Source organism: Hibiscus syriacus, unplaced genomic scaffold, assembly GCF_006381635.1.
Source record: "Hibiscus syriacus cultivar Baekdansim isolate YM2019G1 unplaced genomic scaffold, ASM638163v2 tig00116991_pilon, whole genome shotgun sequence".
NCBI lineage: Eukaryota > Viridiplantae > Streptophyta > Magnoliopsida > Malvales > Malvaceae > Hibiscus > Hibiscus syriacus.
The window spans coordinates 210,946-231,483 of NW_024063509.1; the positions used below are offsets into that span (position 1 = coordinate 210,946).

Genomic DNA, 20,538 nt, shown 5'->3' on the forward strand with positions numbered 1-20,538 from the left:
GCATTACTCAACTTATCATTTATTCACATAGAACATATACTCATAGTGTTTCATATAACATTATTCAAATTATCATTTATTCCCATAAAACATATTCACATAAATCATATACTTATAGTATTTCACATAAAATATATACACTCATAGCAATGAATTCAAAACAGTACTTTTAAAATATAATTTAGCTAAAACCATAATATAATACAAATCATTTTGTTCAAGAACATTTTAGGTTAGCTTATCGCAAGTCGTCCTCCAATCGTGTATAAAATAAGTAAGTAGCACTCACATTTGCCTTACTTATGTCCAAAGCAAATTCATTTTCACTTTCATTCATCCTCTTTACTATGTCGATTCATTCGGTACATGCTTTCGATCCAATCTACACATTCACATGACCAAGATAACTACATAAGCTCAATTAAAACATGGAGGGAGTTTGGGATTTTTTTTATATTTTAGAAAAAATTAAGATTTTTTAAAAATAAAATATTTTATTTTTTAAATAGATTTACAAGATTATCATATTATTACATGTGTTACTTGAAAAAAATTTTATCGGTAGTTAAAACACAAATGTCTAAAATAATAACATTTGTAATATTAAATACTTAAATAATTATAAAAGTAATTCATATACTAAATTAAGAAAAACTATATAATTTAGAAACATAGTTTATATTTAAGCATGATAAAGAAAGCCAGACCAATCCGACCTCAAGCTACCTGAAACCAAACGAGTCTTGCTTTTTCTTATTTTCCTCACCTATTAATTAGTGGAGGCAGAGCGGTGAGGAAACAGAGCAGAGGGCAACAACAATGAAATCTGTCAAAGTCATAGTACCTTTCCTCCTCGCACTCTCACTCCTCTCCTTCTCTTCCTTCGGGTTCCAATCCGATGAGCTCCTCGTCGACGACGAAGAGTTCGGTCTCGAGGGTTCTCCCCAGCATCGCTCCTCTGAACCCGTCCTCACTCGATCTCAGCCCGTAACCCGAAAGAGGCATTCGGATCTAGACTCCGATTCTAAGATCCAGTTCTCTCTTGACCACGCTTTCGGCGATTCCGATTTCTCTCCCGCCGGCACTTTCTCCGCCCGCCTCAAAACTTGGAGCCATGGCGGCCAGGTTTTTCAACCCTTTTATTTTCTTATAGCAATTTTCTCTTTTTGTTCACTGTTTTTTAATCTTCGTATGCATATTAGAATTGGGCTTATTTATTTTTTTTTTTTTTTGGTTTACTGAAAGTTAAATCATAACGGAGTAAATATGGACAAATGGCTGTGATAGGAATCCAAACATAAAGTTTCTTTAATTCAAGTAGAATGATTCATAATGTTCATGAAATAATATTACAATGTTAATTTTTAGTTAGTCAATAATGCTTTTTAATTTTACGGCCAAGACCAGTTCTTCACATTTTGCTTTAGGGAATTATAAGACAACAAGCTAATATGGCCATTTTTATTAACGGGATAGGAAAATGGAATCTGTGAGATGAACGCTGCTATGCTACCTTAGGAATTTTTGTGTTGGCCTAATTTTGTCACTTTACTCTATTTCCTTGAATTTTGACGTTGTAATTTAATCTTGACTCAAATGTGGACAAACTTAACAGAATGATGCATGTTGAACATATCTCAAGTGTTATTTTCTTTACGAAATGGCAATATAAATGAACAAAATTAAGAGAACAATGTGTCAACAACTGTCTTGTCTTTGTTTTTGTTCACTGTGAAATTTCATGTCATATTTAAGATGTGAAATTTATGCTTCTCCATAACTTATTTTAATACGGACACAACATATTCAATGGGTTATTCCTTCATTATATTTTCCCAAAATTCAACCAAATAAAAGCATAATGGTTAAGGTAATGTAATTGATGTAGTTGGGAAATCTCAACATTTAGCCTTAGCATTTGGCACATTTGGTATGTATCCTCGATAAAAAAAAAAGACCCCTGAGATCAGTGAAAATAAGTGGCTAAGTGATTCAATTAGTACTTCGTTTTTGTTCTAAATCTTAAAAGTTGATATCAGACTGTTGTTGGAAATATGATGAAAATTAGAGAGGATCATATACTGAATCTTAAGGTCTTTACTTTTTGATTTTTTTAGCAGCTTGGCTATGTAAAACTGCTACTCCCGAAGGCCATCAAATTTGAGAAAATTCATTATGTAAATCGTGAGATTAGTATTGCTAATAAGAGGCCTAGGTAAGTGGTGTCATCTTCTGTTGGCTATACCAAAAAAATTTATAATCTGTTGTGGAGAATAATAAAATAATACATCCATTGCTCCTTTGTTCCTCCATTTTCAGTAACAAGTGAAGCAAATGATAGTTTACTGAAAGTTTGAAATGACTCAAATACCTATAACCTTGAAGTGACACATTTTTCTATTTTCGTTTGGAAGCGCTCTAGTAGATTTTAATTAGACTAGTTCTTATTGGCAGACTCTTACGAAGCTACGATTTTCAAGGAACAGTTTCACTGATGAGAATAAGGAGAAGTTCAAAGTAATCATACCTTATCTAACTTCTAATTTACGTTCTCTGTTTTTAAGTGAGTGACCATTTTATGGTGCTTTTGGTTTTAATTATCTGTTCTTACAGAACCTGCTCAAAAGTGATGACTTCTATAGGATAAGACTCCCGTCTAAGGCTTTGAGTCCACCTGGGAGGGATTTTGTTATTTCATCAGTGAAAGCAGTAAGTTATGCCTCTTTGATTTAGCTTGCTTATTTGGATATCTAATATTGCTGTTTAATGTGCTTTGTATTGGGAATATTGGTGCTTTTTTTGTGTTGTGGGGTGGGGGATTAAAATCATCTAGAAGAAACTTCCAAGGCTTAACTGCTCTGCATAGATATGCAGTTATTCAGGGTTTGACTTCTTCTCTTATGCTGAAATCTCTAATAGGATGTGATTGTGAATGAAGCTTTTTGAATCAATAGCTGTTAAATCTTAACACCTTTTTTATAAATACTTCTGTAAACTATGATATCAGAATTAACTGACATAGGATAGTTATAAAACGCGTTTCTTTTTTCTCCATTGTTCTTCCTATTGTCTTCTTTCAATCCCTTTTTGATGCACTTTATTTTGCCTGAAAAGTGCGCAACAATTTGTGAAGTATGCTGATAAAAGGTGAATTTGAGCTTAATTGTCATATGGTCATATTGAGGAGGACAACGTAGAATCAACAGTTGATGCTGTAGTTTGGAGAATTCCCCCGAGAGAAGGGGATCACTTTTATCATATTCAGTTAGATGCCAGTTTTTTTATGTCTACTGTTTATTTCTTTTCTTTGTAGTTTATATAGTTCTCACGATTTGTTTAACTGCAGCGATGCCTTCTGAGAGAAGGTTTGGATGAGCATTTTGTAATACACATGGTAATACACTATTCTCATCGCTCTCCCCTTTGAATGTCTGCATCTATCCTGTGCTCGTGTGCGATGTATTCAATGAGTAACAAAAAGTAACAACCGTTTGTAGTTCTTTCAAAAAGTAACTATTTATTGACATATAGTTTGGTTTTTGTCTCAACTTGAGTTTGTTGCATATATATGCCTACGGGACATACTAGTTTGTGTGCCATATTTACTTTCTATTTAAATAGTATTTGATAACTTATTATTGAAACATAATTTATGGTAAACGTGCAGTCAGCTTTAGAAGTGAACTTCTGACATGAGAAATTTCCCTTTGGACCCTTCGTTAACTGTGCTTTATTTTTATGGCTTTTACTGCTTCTACGTGCATATTACCTATACAAGAACTAAACAAAATTTACAGGCAGCATAAAGTAAATTTTATGAGAACATTAAACCATGACAACCTGGTGTCTCCTTTTATTTGTTCTTTAATTTTATGGTTATACTCGTGCACAATTGTTGATCATATTTTCTACTTGGAATGTTTGGACGATATGTAAATTACTAGTTCTGGAATGAATTTCTTGATTAATGTGGATTTAACTGTGCAGCCAATTGTTAATATTTTTCCTTTCTTTTTAATTATTTTGCATGCAGGAGGGTGTAAATGTTTTGGCTGTCAATTATGGCTCTCCTGGGTCTTGCCCTTATCCTCGGAATTTGAAATTTGTAAGTCAGGGTTAAGTTCTTAGTTTTGCATATCATCCCGTGGCAGAGCATAATGTAGAAACTATAGCCTCTTCCCTATAATTGTTTGGGGAATGCTAGTGGCACTTGCATCAATGAATGCTTTTCAAGACTTATAAAGCTTAAAAAGGAGAAGCATGAAAAAACGGTTCCTTGATAAAAGTAAAGTGTCAAAGCAACGTAATTAATAACTATAACTATAACTATAACTATATATATATATATACCTTTTTGTGTGATTGTTTCTCTATGATTTTATGTTAGTTTACATAGAAACATTGTTTTTTTTTTTGGTTCATTTTCTTCCAACAAAGTAGGAATCTTTATTTTACTTGGAAAAAAAATTTACACTGCTAAGCAAAAGAAAGAAGAGAGGGGGAGGGGGGAGAGAGTGATATTAGTGATGATATTACTGAAAGAAAAATTGATGGTATTAAGGAGGAAAAGTGAATGCTTAAAGGATGTACCAAGACAACAACATCTAGCTAACTTATGGAGTTGATTTTATGAAGTCTAACTTGGATATAGATGACTCTGTATTAGTTGCTATTTGAGATGACTTGTTTCTGTCATCAATATATTCCAATTTATCAAGGAGGGTTTTACATTTGACACCTGTATGTATGCTGATCAACCATCTAGACTCACAAATTGATTTGAACTGTAACTTCAGCATGTATGTTTGAGTTCCATAGACTTGCATCAAGTTGTTCCATAAAATGAAAGGTCAATATGAACATATTGATAAAATCGTAACCTCGTAGAAGATAAAAGGAGATTCTTTGTCTTGGCAAATTTTGATTGGGTAATAATAATCCTCTATTTTGCATTTTATAATCTTTATATTTCAGCCTGCAAAGTGGTCCTTCAATTCACATACAGTTTTAAAGAACAGTGAGCAGGCACCAAGGTATGCTGGACTAACTTTTCTTTTAAAACAGAATTATTATTCCTTGAAAACAGGATATTTTATTTGCATCTCTCCATCTTGTCGGTTTTCTGCAGTGTTAAGACTTGGAGTCCAAGTGAAATAATTAGTCCATTTATGTTTCCTTAACATCAAGTCATTGTTTGATACTATCAAAATTACTTGCTACTTCAAGTGTATTTTGATGGAGAAAATAATACTTTACAAAGTTATATTCTATCTGCACTTTTGGAATGCATGGTGTAAAATTTTATCAGAATATATTTGAATGTTCAAGTAGTTATTTTGGAAAGTTACATGTTTTGTGTTATTTATGGTGTAGCAATTTAACTTGCCATGGCATTAACAATGTTTTAATCTATCATGTAGGGCTCCTGTATTTACAGAAGAAATTCTCGGTGATGAGAATGCAGAAGGTGAAGTTGTGCAGCCACCTGAAAGGCCTTTTTGGGCTAAATATGTGAGTAGTCAAATTGACATAATCTAATTGTTTAGTTGGCCTTCACTTCAAAATTTCTCCTTGTGATATGATTGAATTTTATGCATATCAGTGGATGTATTTGATCCCTTTGGGACTCATCGTCATGAATGCCGTAACTCAAGCAATGAATATGCCCGAGGAACAAGCTAGCGGCCAGGCACCTGCTCAAGGACAGCCATCAGCTGGTGCAGTCCAGCGTGGGCCGAGTTCTGCTGCACGTAGAAGATGATCGGTAAGGTTGCTGCTATATGCACCCTTTTCGTTATAAAGGGGATGAAGCTGAGATTGATCTCTTCTAAGGTTCTTCCAATGCATGAATTGAAGATAATTACGAATGTTGTATACTTAACCGAAGCCATTTAAGAGGAAATTAGTGGCTGCTTTTTTGGGTTACCCCCCCAACAAGATAAAAGACGATTGAATCATGTTGGATGTTTTACCTCTGCAAATTTTCTTTCTGGGTGTTTGTCAGGTCAGAAAAACCATGTCGTAATAGTTTCTAGGGCTTTTATATTATTAGCATTAGCACATAATTTGGGTTCTGTTTTGAACTATGGGGTTGACCAAATTTAGTTGATCTTTCAAGAATATTTATCAAGATCCGACTCACATTAAATCATTCTATCTAGATTTATGGGTTAATGAATAAATGTCACCATAGTATGTGGATATTGAAATTTATTGTTATATTTTATTTCGATTAATTTGTCATTTTAGTTTGAAAATCCAAGGCAAAAATCATTTTTATGTTAACATTGGTTTTGCATGATTTTAAGGGGTGGAAATTAACCTTTAAAAACATTACAAATATTTATTTAGACACTAAATTAATTTAAAAAAAATGTTGGAACATGAGAAATTAAAATGAATTTTTAGGGGTAAGAAGCTAAAATATGTATAATTTAGCGGATAAATTATGCTTTAAGCCCATTTTTAACATAGGTAAAAAATAGTCGGACAAAGTAAATTTCACTTTTGAAAGGAAATAAAATAAAGCACACGTCACTCAATTATAGGTTAGTTTTGGTAACAAACGAACCACTTTTTCTTTAAAATTGAAATTTAATCACACAAATAAAATATTATTACAAATCAGTCGTTGATCATTACAATTGGAAAAAAAAGGTTTAATGTGTCTTGGTATAATAATAGTTTTAGTCACCAAAACTTGTATATTCTACCAGTTTGGTTTTAACTTAAAATAATTAAATTGATAAAATCATTAAAATCAAAATGATAGAATGTATAATAAAATTAAAGTAATATAATGCTTTTAGAAGAATATATAAAAATTTTAAACGTGAAAGGTTAGATTTATCAAATCATTTCATTAAGATCAAAACGATAGAATGTATAGGTTTTAAGGACTAAAGTTATTATTTACTAGGCCAAACCACTATTTTGTCTAATATTTAATACCAAATGATCTGTAATAAATTCTTAGTTGAGTGACTAAATTATAATGTTTAGAAAACAATTGACCCATTTGTTATAACATACATAATTGAATAACTTGAAATGTATTTTAGCCTTTGAAGAAAAATATCTTAAGTGTCAAAACGGAAATTGATTATAGTTCAGGGTCATTTACCTATTAATCCGAAAAAAATTACAGCGGAAAAGAAAAACATAAATTTCTTCTTTCACGGTGAAAAATTAATAACTCTGCAAATTTTCGGTTTTCGCAGATATAGGGAGGAAGAGCGTTAAAGTTTTGTTACCTCGTTAATGGCAATTACTTGGTTTGGCCGCGGCCATTGAACACGGTATGTGTAATCTTTTAGTTTTTCTTATAGATCTGATTGATTATTTTCGAGATCAAATCGTAGAATACACTGGAGTTTCAAATTTGGATCTTATGTTCTTATGTTTCATAGGAGGCCTCTCCATTCCCGTCGTTCTGTTGATGAAATATCGGGAATGATAACTCTTTGGAGCCTTAGATAATTGAAAACTTGCTGGTTGGTTTACTCGGATTAACTTTCGTTTTTTTTTATTATTATTATTATTTCCAATACTATAGTCCGAAAGGTCCCAAAAAGGGAAGGAAACATAAAGGAGAAAAATTCATGATTTGGAATGCTGAACAAAAATTATTTTAATTTGAGCAGAATGTGTTTTAGTCTTATGGTAGGCCAAAATGGAACAAAATAATGTTTGATTCTTGCAAATGGGTGGGTTGAAAACCATCTAATTCATTTTTTTTTATGATTTATTAGTTTCTAATGGCCTTTTGCAGCATCATGCACTTTTTATCGAATATCTCATGTTAATGCAATCGGGGAAATGAGACAGTTAATTGGAGATCAAAATAATATTCGGTGGATCTAATCTTGTAAGATGTTTTATATTCAGGTAGAGTGAAGAAAGAAATACCAATCTAGTGATTAAGTGCCTGGGTTTTATTATCACCTTCATAGCCTAAGCCTAACCATTGTATTAAAAAAAATCCATCTCTCCTCTTTTCCATCCCATCCTTCCACCTAGCATAACTTGAATAGTATTGTATTCAACTTCTGGACACAGTAATCTGATATTTTTAAAGATTTATTATTTAGATGTTCATTTTCAGTAAAACTGGTGAGAGTTTTCTTGTTTCTTAGATTTTTTAGTCTTTGCAATTGCTTTGCCACATTTTTATGCGTTTGGATTTTCCCCCCTACTCAGAGACAGTCATGCAGGGCTTTTGCTGCTAAATATTTACTATAGGCAATGTGAGCTTAAATTGCATAATTACAATGTTAGAATTTCTTCTGATCAATGTAAAGTATTTCCATGATCACATTTCTAGGCCTATGTACTCAAGATATTCGATTTATATAGTTGGCAGTGCTGTGAATTAAGAACATTTTTCCAATTATCTGCTCCAAAGCATCTTATTCACTTTTTCATCACCAAAGTGGTGGCTCGGGTTTAATTTACTTAAACCTTAAATCTTTGCAATTTTTGTCTGTTTATTAACCAATAAATCTTTTATTTGCCCTTTATGCAGGAAACTAACTTGTGTCAAAAAATCCTTGAACCAGAATATTGTATCGGATCTTGAATTTTAGAGGTAAGGCAACTAGGCAAGTGAGGCAAGAATAGAAGCTATTGAACCTAAATCACATCAGTTGTTAATGAAGAAGTTGATTATTTTGTATGTCTGGTAAAAGTATAATCCTTCACCATACAGACTAAAGCATTCAAAATTCAGCGACCAAATTCAGGGGGTGATTTGCCCCAGACTAGGGAGTACCCTTTTCCAGTTGCCCGGAGGGTGAACTCTGCTAGTGCCATGATGATGGGAGATGACGTCGAGAATGGTAATCTGGGGCCTTACCAGGATAGGCCAAGGACATTTCCATATATGCGTAGTAAACCAGATACCCCCCGGTAAGAATCTTATGTTTGTCACAGTTCAGTGTGTGGTTTGTTAGTTGTGGATGAGTGTGGATTGGAATTCTTGGCCATGATGTCCTGTTTCCTTCTCATTTTTGGTTTTTGATATTTTAGAAGTTTGTTTTGATTGTGCATTTGTTGTATCAATACCTGGTTAAACTATTTTTGGAAAAGAGGAATTATTTACCTTTTATGATATCAAGTTTCTTATTGGACAGATCACTTTTGTCATTGTCAGTTTGTAGAGGCATTGGAATAGTTTAATAGTTCCATAGATTATGCGTATTTTAGATTTTTAGCCATATACTATCGATGAGCAGTAGGGATGGGCATGGAACCCGAACCCGATAGGTTTCGACCCAACCCGATCGGGTCAGGTTATTTTAAAAAAATCTCGGGGTCGGGTCGGGTTTTTAAATATGATGTTTGGGTCGGGTTGGGTTCGGGTTTAGGGTGAAAAATACCCAGACCCGACCCAACCAGAAAAAAAATTATAATTTTACCTTATATATTTAGGAATAATTACAATAATACTCATCTATATATTATTTTTTCAATTCACTGTTTTTATTGAATAAAAATAATATTTTTTATTATTTCGGGTCGAGTTGGGTTTTTAAGTTATATATCGGGTCGGGTTCGGATCATGTGAAATCTTATTTTGGTCGGGTCGGGTCAGGTCAGATCTCGGGTGGAGGATTCTTTTATCTCGGGTCGGGTCGGGTGGACCAAAAACCCAACCCATGCCCATACCTAGTGAACAGAGATATTTGATTTAAAACTCTACATTTCAGCATTTATTTGAAGGCTTCCATGGTCAGAATGCACATGCTAACATTTCCTTTCTAGCTAAATTGATATTTCAAATAATTGTTATGATGCCCACAAAATAAATCCTGATTCTTTTTTGCCATACTGTTCCATCCTGATTCATCTCTAAAGATAAAAATTTAGATAACATTATTATTGATGTATTTTATTTATTTAAAACTTTATGTAAACGAATGAATTTTAAAGATTTATAAAAAGAATTATTAGTATGATATTTTGATATATAGTTTACATTGATTAAATTAAATATGGGAACAAGGGATAGTCATTGATTAAATGACAAAAATATTTTAATTAATGTATTCAATTTTCTTTTAAATCATGCTTGCTAAGTTTGGGTGACAATATTATGAGTTTGAGTTACGAGCACATTGCACCATTTAAGTATAATCTCTACACTATTAATTTCGAAACGAAGTAAGAAATCTTATTAAAAATAATTGTTCAAATATAATATTGATTTTATTAAAAAAAATGTTCGATGAATGATAAGAGCTAAGACTTGTCTGATAAATAATTTTTAATATTTTAATACTCTCTTGAATATTTTTGAAATATTCTTTTAATAATTTTTTTAGTTTTTAAAATATTTATTTATTATTTTTAAATATTTAAATATTTTAATTTATTTAAAAAATTAATAATATTTTCTTCAAAATTAAATAAATACTTAAACTTTCCAAAGAAAAGGTTTTGGTCATATTAGTTTAAGAATTTACTTAAATGTAAAAAAAAAAAAGTATAATTGTTTATTTTAAGGTGAGAGCTTCTTAATTCTTATACCCTAGCGTTTTTAGAAAATTTTAAAATTATAATTACAATGTATAAAAATATAAAATTAATATTTTATCTATAATTGAATGTCAATTAAACATTAGTCTTTTTATTAATGTATTATATATTTCTTTATTAAATGTAAGTAATAAATGGGTGATTAAAATATAAAAATCAATAACGTTAATTATCAAAATATGATTGTCAAATACTAATGAGAAAATCAAAAACTTATTCAAAGTCGAATTTACGTAATTTGTCAATAGATATATATATATATATATATATATTTTATTATATGAATTTAACTCTAAGATTTAATTATATTTATCTAATTAAGGATTTAAATTTAACTTATTAATTATACGAACCAACTTACTTCAATAATTAAAAAAATTATTATTATTTTAAAAAAAATCACGAATTCAAATACGGCGAATGTAAATAAAATAGTTATGCAGTTATTAATTTGGGTCAAAACCCAAATTTGTGTATCGGTTTGAATCTACAAGTAAAGTTGGATGAAATTGATCGGATTTAAAAAAAAATTAAAACAAGGGGAAATTAGTCAGCCGAATAAAAGAGCATACGTACTCTCCCCTTTACCATTCCGGCAAGCTTCTTTTCTGTTTTCGCTTATAGCTGTAAATATATATATATTCAATTAGTTGGGATTTTGAGATTGATAGTTTTCCTTCTTCACATATTTGGTTGGAGCTGTGTTCTTCCACGTATTTTCAGGTTAGATTCCAATTCAGCCTTCATCTCTTTCTTAGGGTTTATCGATTCCTGAGTTCAAATCTTTGCCTTCTCCTGTCACGCTTTCTTCTCACTTTTGTTTTTCTCTCAACCTGGTTAAATTGTAGATTTTGGCGGATGATTTTGCTAGGGTTTTAGCTACTTCGGCTGAATTTCGGAAATTAGGATTTCAAGGTTTCGGAATTTATTCTTCTAGGGTTTTTTTCATTGTAAGAAAAATAGGAGGTTTCAAATTCGAGTGGCTACCCAGTTCAAGGTTTTCCGATTTTTGGATTAATTTCTGCAGAGAGAAAGAAAACCAGAATTCAATTCAAAATCTCGTTTTTCTTGTACTATCCCTTTTTCGGGCTTCTTTTTTTTTTCATTTATCTCTGGTTTTTGATACTTTGGTCAAGGGAATAAAAGAAACAAAGAACAATGGCCTCCTATAGGCCATTCCCTCCACAATGCTTTCCTCCAGCACCACCACCACCACCAAATCAAAATCCTCTTCCGCCCCAACAACATTATGATCAAAATTACAATCAGATGAATCTGAAACCGAATTACCATTACCCTCCTTCAAGACCACCGCCACAACAACAGCAACAACCACCGCCTCCACAGCAGAAATATTCATATCCATCACCTCCTCCGCCTCCGGATTCTTCCTATCCCCCTCCCGCATGCCCTCCTTTGCCCACAATGTCACAGAATACCTTCAACTCACAGCCACCAATGTACTATCCACCTTCACAGTACTCTTCACAGTATAGCAATACAGCAATGCAGCCACCTCCTCCGCCACCACCCCCAAGTTCTCCTGGCTCTTCAATCCCTCCACCACCTTCTCCTAGTTCTCCTCCACCGCCTCCTCCAAAGGAGAGTGCTGGGGACACGAGGTTAACTGAGCGTGGTAAAGGTGGAAATAGGGATTTTTCGGGTTCTGGACGGCTTGAACATGGTCATTCTAATCAGGGGATTGGAAGTTGAGAGCACAAGCCAATTATGCCTCCTTCAAAGAAAGGTGCTGTATTTTCTTATTCTTATAACTCCAGGATCCAATATATTGTTTTGGATGTCTGATTGAATGTATTTACCCTTTCTCTTTTGACTTTCTTCTTGGTGAAGTTATATCTCTTGTTAGTGTTCTCTGTGGAGAAAAAATTGTTGCACTTGTAAAAGTTTAAACTTAAAAGTTCGTTGTACTCTTTGGCCATGATGTCAGGATTCATTCCCTTTGTGATATTTCTTGTTAATCTGTACTTCTTTCTCACAGGTTTACAAAGTACACTATCATTTCTTTGGAGAAAATGTACAAGCCTAAACTTTTTGTTGAGCCAGATCTCGGGATACCACTTGATTTGCTTGACCTCAGTGTATACAAGTATCATACCGTAGCCGCGTAAAAGTTTTACTTTTACCTTTGCTTTTTGGTGCTGTGTTTTTTATTACCCATTTTCTCGTTGTTTGATTAGTCGTCCTAGTGTTAGACAACCTCTTGCCCCAGAAGATGAGGAACTCTTGGGTGATGATGTAACTTTAACCCCTGTTAAGAAAGATGGCATAAGACGAAAAGAAAGACCCACTGAAAAAGGTGTTTCTTGGCTTGTTAAAACACAGTACATTTCTCCACTTAGTATGGAATCAACAAAACTGGTAATTGCTGATTAGTGTGTTCATATTTGGTGTTCTCCATGATGATTTTTGGAAGCTGAGTCAAAACTAATACATTGGCACTTGCAGTCTTTGACTGAAAATCAAGCTAAAGAACTGCGAGAACTTAAGGGAGGCCGCAATCTTTTGGAGAACCTTAATAATAGGTTTGTCTTATTCCAATCTCCCTCTCTGAAGATAAATTCTTATTTGAAGCAGATCTGAAAAAATAACACTAAAAATGTTGGCAATTTTATCAGGGAAAGACAAATAAAAGAAATTGAGTCATCTTTTGAGGCATCCAAGTTACGTCCTGTCCATGCAACCAATAAAAACTTGGAACCAATCGAAGTTATACCTCTCTTACCTGATTTTGATAGGTATGGAATTATTCAGGGCTGTCTGCTTTGTTTTTACTCCCCTTTTTGGTCTCTCATACATGCAGAAAACATTGATTATATAGAACTTGAGATTTCAATCGTTGTCATTGTGATGTGTTATGCATATAGTTATTTTAGGCAATTGCTTTAATTTTATGGTATTGTTTGCAAATTAAAGGAAAGACTTGTATTATTTTATTACCCCATAGGCAGTGGGACATAATGGCTTCTGGTGCATATATTTATTTCATCTGGTATGGGTCTTGATTTTTCTCTGTTGTGTGCATTTTATAATTGTAGGCCATTATGAAGAGTTATGTGGCACCAAGCTCGGATCTGGCCAATCCTGAGAAATTTTTGGCATACATGGTGCCTTCTGTTGGTGAGGTAGATATTCCTTGGATTCAACATATCATATATCCATTAGCACTGCAGTTTCTGTTATACACCCTAACTTCCAATCTGTTGATTCTAACTTCCTAAATGAATTACTATTTAATTTTCACTTTTAATGATGCAGCTTTCGAAGGATATGTATGATGAGCTTGAAGATATCATATATCCATTAGCACTGCAGTTTCTGTTATACACCCTAACTTCCAATCTGTTGATTCTAACTTCCTAAATGAATTACTATTTAATTTTCACTTTTAATGATGCAGCTTTCGAAGGATATGTATGATGAGCTTGAAGATATCTCATATTCTTGGGTTCGCGAATACCATTGGGATGTATGTAACCTGATTTTCAGTGTTACTTTGCACAAGCTGGAGCTAACTCACTTAAATGCTCTAAAAAATATTTCCAACTCTTTTACAGGTACGGGGTGATGATGCAAATGACCCAACAACATACCTTGTTTCATTCGATGAAGGAGAAGCTCACTATGTGGTATACATTTGATCAAAATTTACATCCTTTTCGATCCATTTTTGGCAGAAATTATTGAATTAGTCCATTATGGTAACACAGTCTCATGCTGCAGCCTCTTCCGACGAAGCTTAATTTAAGAAAAAAGAGGGCCAGAGAAGGAAGAACAGGGGATGAGATCGAACATTTTCCTATGCCTTCCAGAATTACTGCAAGGAGGAGATCAACAGTTGCTGCAATATTCCTATCAAAAAAAAACAGTTGCTGCAATAGAACTTAAAGAGCCAGAGGTATGATCACAAGTTAATGTTACACGATTTGGTTGTAATGTTGGATATGGGTATTTGTTCAAAATTTTTGAAGTTTTCCCATATATTTGGAAGGTCTTTGAAGCGTTGTATGTCCAAATGTTACATCTTTCACTTTTCCCGGTACACAGGCTTATTCCAACATGAGGGATGGTATTTTGTGCTGGAAGATAGGAAGGTTGGATGCCGAAGATGGGCTTGGGAGACCACGGAAGCTTTCGCGACATCAAGATGTCGATCAGTACAGTGGAGGTGAGGATGATTTCTCTGAGTGATGCTTAAAATGAATGGCAAGCCTAAAGAACATTTTGAGTTATTTGTGAAGTCACATCCCCCTTGTATTCCTGACATATATATCTACTTTTTTATAATATTTTTTCCTTCAAATGAGTTATCTACTAATTTTGTCCACAAAATGAATACAATTTTTTACTAATTAATCAAATGCAAACAAGAGCTAACTCAAAATTCTTGTTAATGGCATTTTACATCAAAATGTAAGGATGCTGTCCAAATACCAACATATTGATATATTACTGTTTTGTCTCCCTTGGAGTATCATTTAACACAACTCTATAACTATCTTCCTTGGACCAAACCACTAAATACTTGGCTGTTCCCGGCCAGCGTTGCTTCCCACTCGACCGATGACAAAAGGATCTGTGACAAGTTGATCACCACTTGTTTCACGTCGGGTCGTACAATCGGATCCTCATCCACGCATTGCTTTGCCAGCATAGCCACCTAATAAGCAAATCAATACATAACCAGAACGCTAGTTTGAGTCCTAACTACTCATTTTATAGCTTTTGGAGGTCTAATATGGAAATGATATTTACCTTCAAGACACAATCATGAGGAAAAAGATCCAGCATGTTCGGATCGATATAATCCATGTTCGACACGCTCATTGAGTCTGATGTGTTCCGAAGAGCTGCTAACATCTGCAAAATTGCAAATATAATAAGGTACTAGCATTAATACAAGACAAGATGAAGGAGCATTTAACATCTTAGAACGTGCTACAACGGACTAACAATGGATGCCAATGAACGTCTTTCGATATTTTTTGTCGTGGTGCCTTCGGTTCGTATGATGGCCTCCTTTCCAGATATGATCTCAAACAGCACAACACCAAATGCATACACATCGCTTTTCGACGATGCAAGTCCATCGCTCAAATATCTATAAGAAAACCAAATGTGACAGTTAAAGGAGTTTAAAAGAATATTTAGCGAAAGAGTAGCAAACTGATATATCTGTATCACTCGATCTGGATACTGAGTGCTCAATACGAGTCTCTGGAAGGTCATATCCCCTTACTCTTAATCGCAATACGTTCCGGAAACACATACTTAAAGTGGGTACTTCAAGAAAATTGAAGAAGCAGAGTGACAGAACAATAAAACATTACTTACTCTGGTGCAAAATAACCAAATGTACCAACAACTTTTGTTGCTGTTGCTTCTTCATCATGTGTTTTTCTAACAAGCTTTGACAATCCAAAATCTGAAATCTAATCCGAAAATAGAAGTCAGTAAAATGTTCTCAAACACACTTAAAAAAGGAAGCAGCAACATTTAACGTAATTAGAACCTTTGCCTTGAAAGAACCATCGAGCAAAATGTTGCTCGACTTGATATCTCGGTGAACATAATGAGCTTTAGTGTACTCATGGATGTACTCCAGGCCTCTAGCGGCACCGAGTGCAATCTGAACCCTCATTATCCACGAAAGTGGTGTATAACCTTCAAGCCAGTAAACATTCACAGAGTAATAAGAAAACGAATTTCAAAACTCAACAAAGACATAACACGGGAGACATTCGCCAACTAACTGAGCCCGGAGTCGAAATTCTCAAAATATATGCGGGGTCATTCTGTTCGGCACAAGACATGGGACGTCGGGATAATGAGAATACCTTCCCCTCACAATGAAAACTTTTCGAGAAATGGTTTAGAAGCTTATTCATTGTGGGCGTCTGCTATCGGCATCGTAAATACATTATGGTTATGAATGATCCGACACCTTTATTTATAACATTCGGTTCATTTTAGAACTACTAGCTGGTAAATGTCATGATAGTTCATTCTTAAAAAATTAAATAAATTATAACTGAAGAGCACTGCTATAATTCTACCTTTGTTCAAGGGATCATGTAAATGGTTTCTGAGGGAACCCTTTAGAGCATATTCATAAATAAGGAAGAGCTCATTATCACTTGCAGCATAGCCGATCAACTCTACCTTCGACAAAATTAAACCGAAACAGGAGTCAGTGGCTTTGAACAGTTGGAAGAAAGCTTCGTAATTTCGGGATTTAAACTATTTCTTATCATACTAAAAGCATTACCAGATTTGCATGATGAACCTTGCACAAGATTTTCATCTCCGACATGAATTCTTTCGTCTTTGTGGCAGTCATTCTTTTGATAGCAACCTCCTAAAAGAATCAAATAAACAAAACTTAATGGGATGTTAATCTATTCAGGTCATCTAATCTAAATCCCGAAATAGAACCGAACAAACCTGGTCATGAAGGAAACCAAAATACACAGAGCCATAGGTTCCATGTCCAAGAAGATTAGAATCCGAGAATCCATTAGTCGAAAAAAGAATCTCTTCGTAAGTGAAAACCACAGGCTTATTAACATCAAGTACATCTGTTACTAGAGCTGACAGAGAAGACAAAGAAAAAAGAAAAAGAAAACAAGAGAAACCAAAGTTGACTTTCAGAGTTTCGGATAAGTCATGGTGGCAAGCTATCATTTTTTTATTAATTAATCTACTCTGTTTAGTATGATATGCATAGTTCCTTGCCAGGATTTCAGCTAGCAACAAATAGAAGTGAAAGTAACTAAGAAATCACAGTGCAATAACCTTTAGGGATAGTAATCTGGTGGTTATTAGATTCGCCTTTGGTTTGGTTCCAATTCTCGGACTTGCCGCCAACGTATCTTCCTGAACCACAACAGAAACTTGGCTTCCGAAGAATGTGGAACTTGTGTGAACTCTTGGCATCACAATCTTTGGCATGAACTCCTGGAGCTTCACCAAAGCAGCTTGAGGATCTCAAGGAAACACAAACTACAATGCTTAATATAATGAGGGCAAGGCCAACACTCAAACCGCCAATGATCAATCCGTAAGGCACATGGCCCTTAGGATTTACTTGAATTTCTGCATAAAATTAGAAGTATATTATATTTCGTACACAAAATCAAGAAAACAACTATTATTTTGACATGCAGTATACAGCAAATCATGGCGTTTATTTATGGTTGCCAGCTACTATTTTATGTCACTTAGAAACAGACTCGGATATAGGTGTGGGAATAAGGGCCTCCAAGGACCATCCAAATACATGAAGACAGAAAAAGGTCGACCAGATCCATGTTGATCACATATCTGCTAACACCTGTCTGAGTTAATATAGTTTTAATTACTTCACTTAGATTAACCAATTCATACCTGAAAGTGTGTCAGCTGATGGTGTAGGAACAGGTGCCGAGGGAATGTCATTCTCCACATGATATGGTTCACCAGGAACTGCAATATATATGACAAGCTATAGTCTATGATCTTTCTGCCGTAATACAGGAACCAAACAATATGTGAAACCAACAAAATTTACAAGAAAAACGACTACTCCCTATATGCGATGGGAGTTGCAAACAACACAAAAGACATAATGCAAAAACACCAACTAATAGCCTTACAATTCAAGGAAATGGATGATGAAACAACGTTACTAATAAATTCTAGTCACAGATATACAAATAGAATATGTATGAACGCATTACTGATTTCATTAGTTCGATTTTGTTGGTATATATACATTGATGTGATATTAGCACCTTGCCTCAAACTTCACATCAAGAATTCAGATAGAAACCAAGTAGGTTCAGACTCTAAAAGTGAAATGAATTCACCGATTAGCATCAAGTTATCTTATCAGCATCCCAAACTTACTCCATTTCCGATTAGCCGAACGACAAAACCTTATCCTCGATGCTAAACTTTAAATCACACAAGCCAAAGCAGATATGATAGCAAGATTTAGGTCTTAGCATACCTAGCTATAGACTAGCATCCCAAACTTACTTCATTTCCGATTAGCCGAATGAAAAAACCTTATCCCCAATGCTAAACTTTCAATCAAACAAGCCAAAGCAGAACTGATAGCAAGATTTAGTCTTTAGCATACCCAGCTATGGATAAACTATGGGTAAAAGATCATTTTACTAACTGAATTAACCCCTATGTTAAAAAAAACTTGCAGAATTTTCATAAACTATGAAAATATCATCAAAATCATTAACAGCCATCTCTTGAAAAGCAATTGAATATGCATATTTTCAAACAAATAGCATTCTTCATGCAAATCCATAAATTAAAAACCTCACAAAGAAAGAGAATGGTCTTTTTGAGGCAAACCTGAATTCAATGGAACATAATACAAAGCACCGACAGTGACATCATCAGGATTTTGAATCCCATTAACTTGCTCAATACTATCCATGCTAACCCCAAATCTACTAGCTAAAGATTGCACACTGTCCCCATCTTTCATCACATAACTCAACAAGTAGTTCCACAGCCCACTTGAACACCCACAAAAGAGCCTCAAAGACACCACAGCTCCAATCCTTGCCGGCCTGCTAACATTTGGAACAATTGCAAGCCCATCATAAGCCTCCAAAACCATGTCATAAACATACCCTTGATTTGATCTCACTGTAAAGGTTGTGTTTGCTGCATAATTCTTGGGGTTTGTCAAGCAAGAACAGTTCTTTTTGATGAATATGTAATCATGTTTACCCTCTCCTTCGACTGTTATGTCTTGTGGTATAACATCGAACATGCTCTGGATCACAGCCGGAGTTTGGTTCTCCTGTGGTTTAAAAGCCAAAAAAGACGTGCATAATCTCGACGTGTCCGTACAACTCATAGGTATTATTGTTGCAGAAGAATAACTCAAAGCATGGAGGGTTTGGTTTAGAACGAGAAAGATTAGTGTTAGAAGAACTAAAAAATGTGAAACCATAGGATCCATTTTTCTCTTTTCCCCCAAAAAAATTGAAACTTTTAACTAAAATTAAGTGCAAGAGAGTACAAAAAAATAAAGATTTTGATCAAGCAAACATGTCTGAACAAGTTAAAAGACTTGATGGAGGAAAACAACACCAAACATGTGGGCAAAGTTTAATTCTTGCTTTAAATGGAACCCAAGAAGTGTGAATTTCAAGCTAAAAAGAAGATAAACTCAGAAAAAGAGAAATCAAGGGTCAGTGAAGAATCTAGAGCTAAGTCTAGTTAAAGGAAACTTGGTTTTACTATGTTCTATCCTTGAAGGGGCTAAAGGAAATGGTAGATTTAGATAGATGGTAATTAAAAAAATGGGGTGAGGGAATAAGACACTAAGAACTTTGCAGAAAAGGAAGAAACTTGAAGAGAAAGTGGGGAGGGGGATCTTAAGCTTTAAGGTGGTTTGAAGGACAGAAGTAGGAAGGGATGAAGTGACACCAAACCGAGCATGTTTTGTTCTTTTTCTCTCTCTGTGCTATGGTAACTCTTACCACTGTAAGAAGAGAAAGGGGATGTCCGGGTTAATATACGGTTAATATATAGTATTACCAGATATATTAAAATGTATTTAATAAATTCGGTTTAGCGGTACCTATTATGTTGACAACTAATAATGTTTTAGGTAGAAAATATGAAAAACTATTAAAAAATTTGGTAACCGGTAAACTTTGGTTATCGGTAAGTATCTATCATTTTTATAAAAGTGTTCATACTTTTAACATATCAAGTAAATTTTACCGGTTTTGTCATAATGAATCTGGGTTTGTCATATTTTTATCTGTTATATTGTAAATTATCTATCCTTTTTATAAAAAGTGTCCATACTTATTTCACTGTAAAAATATATTTATTATTATCTTTAGTTAATATTGTTAAATTTAAAATCTAAATAATATTTTATAAAATATCAAAACAATCAAATAATTTTTTGTGTAAATGAAATTATTAAATTAATATTGTAGGTGGAAAACATGAAACACT

General features: G+C 33.9%; 3 protein-coding genes and 1 long non-coding RNA gene across 4 annotated transcripts; 3 read left to right on the forward strand and 1 right to left on the reverse strand.

Annotated features, from left to right (window-relative positions):
- The first annotated feature begins 738 nt into the window (after positions 1–738).
- Positions 739–5,925, forward strand: LOC120193252 (ER membrane protein complex subunit 10-like). Its single transcript, XM_039195795.1, has 8 exons — positions 739–1,125; positions 2,455–2,517; positions 2,614–2,709; positions 3,347–3,394; positions 4,034–4,105; positions 4,975–5,033; positions 5,421–5,511; positions 5,603–5,925. Exons 1-8 carry the CDS (start codon positions 820–822, stop codon positions 5,759–5,761), a joined length of 894 nt encoding a protein of 297 aa, XP_039051726.1. The 5' UTR covers positions 739–819; the 3' UTR covers positions 5,762–5,925.
- On the reverse strand, positions 4,149–20,030 carry LOC120193251 (lysM domain receptor-like kinase 3). Its single transcript, XM_039195794.1, has 12 exons — positions 18,907–20,030; positions 17,941–18,018; positions 17,350–17,649; positions 16,999–17,144; positions 16,823–16,912; positions 16,611–16,716; positions 16,067–16,218; positions 15,889–15,986; positions 15,508–15,655; positions 15,310–15,414; positions 15,043–15,214; positions 4,149–4,180 (listed from the first exon to the last, which is right to left on the reverse strand). The coding sequence occupies exons 1-11, from the start codon at positions 19,523–19,525 to the stop codon at positions 15,050–15,052; spliced, it is 2,007 nt and encodes a 668-aa protein (XP_039051725.1). The 5' UTR covers positions 19,526–20,030; the 3' UTR covers positions 4,149–4,180; positions 15,043–15,049.
- Positions 7,185–9,109, forward strand: LOC120193253. Its single transcript, XR_005522851.1, has 3 exons — positions 7,185–7,298; positions 8,525–8,587; positions 8,708–9,109. It is a non-coding gene; the product is annotated as an uncharacterized LOC120193253 (long non-coding RNA).
- LOC120193256 (protein PAF1 homolog) lies at positions 11,143–14,802 on the forward strand. The gene is made up of 11 exons (XM_039195797.1): positions 11,143–12,248; positions 12,536–12,643; positions 12,735–12,915; positions 13,003–13,079; positions 13,173–13,401; positions 13,593–13,679; positions 13,955–14,023; positions 14,112–14,183; positions 14,278–14,392; positions 14,424–14,452; positions 14,602–14,802. The coding sequence occupies exons 1-11, from the start codon at positions 11,695–11,697 to the stop codon at positions 14,743–14,745; spliced, it is 1,665 nt and encodes a 554-aa protein (XP_039051728.1). The 5' UTR covers positions 11,143–11,694; the 3' UTR covers positions 14,746–14,802.
- Positions 20,031–20,538: the final 508 nt, after the last annotated feature.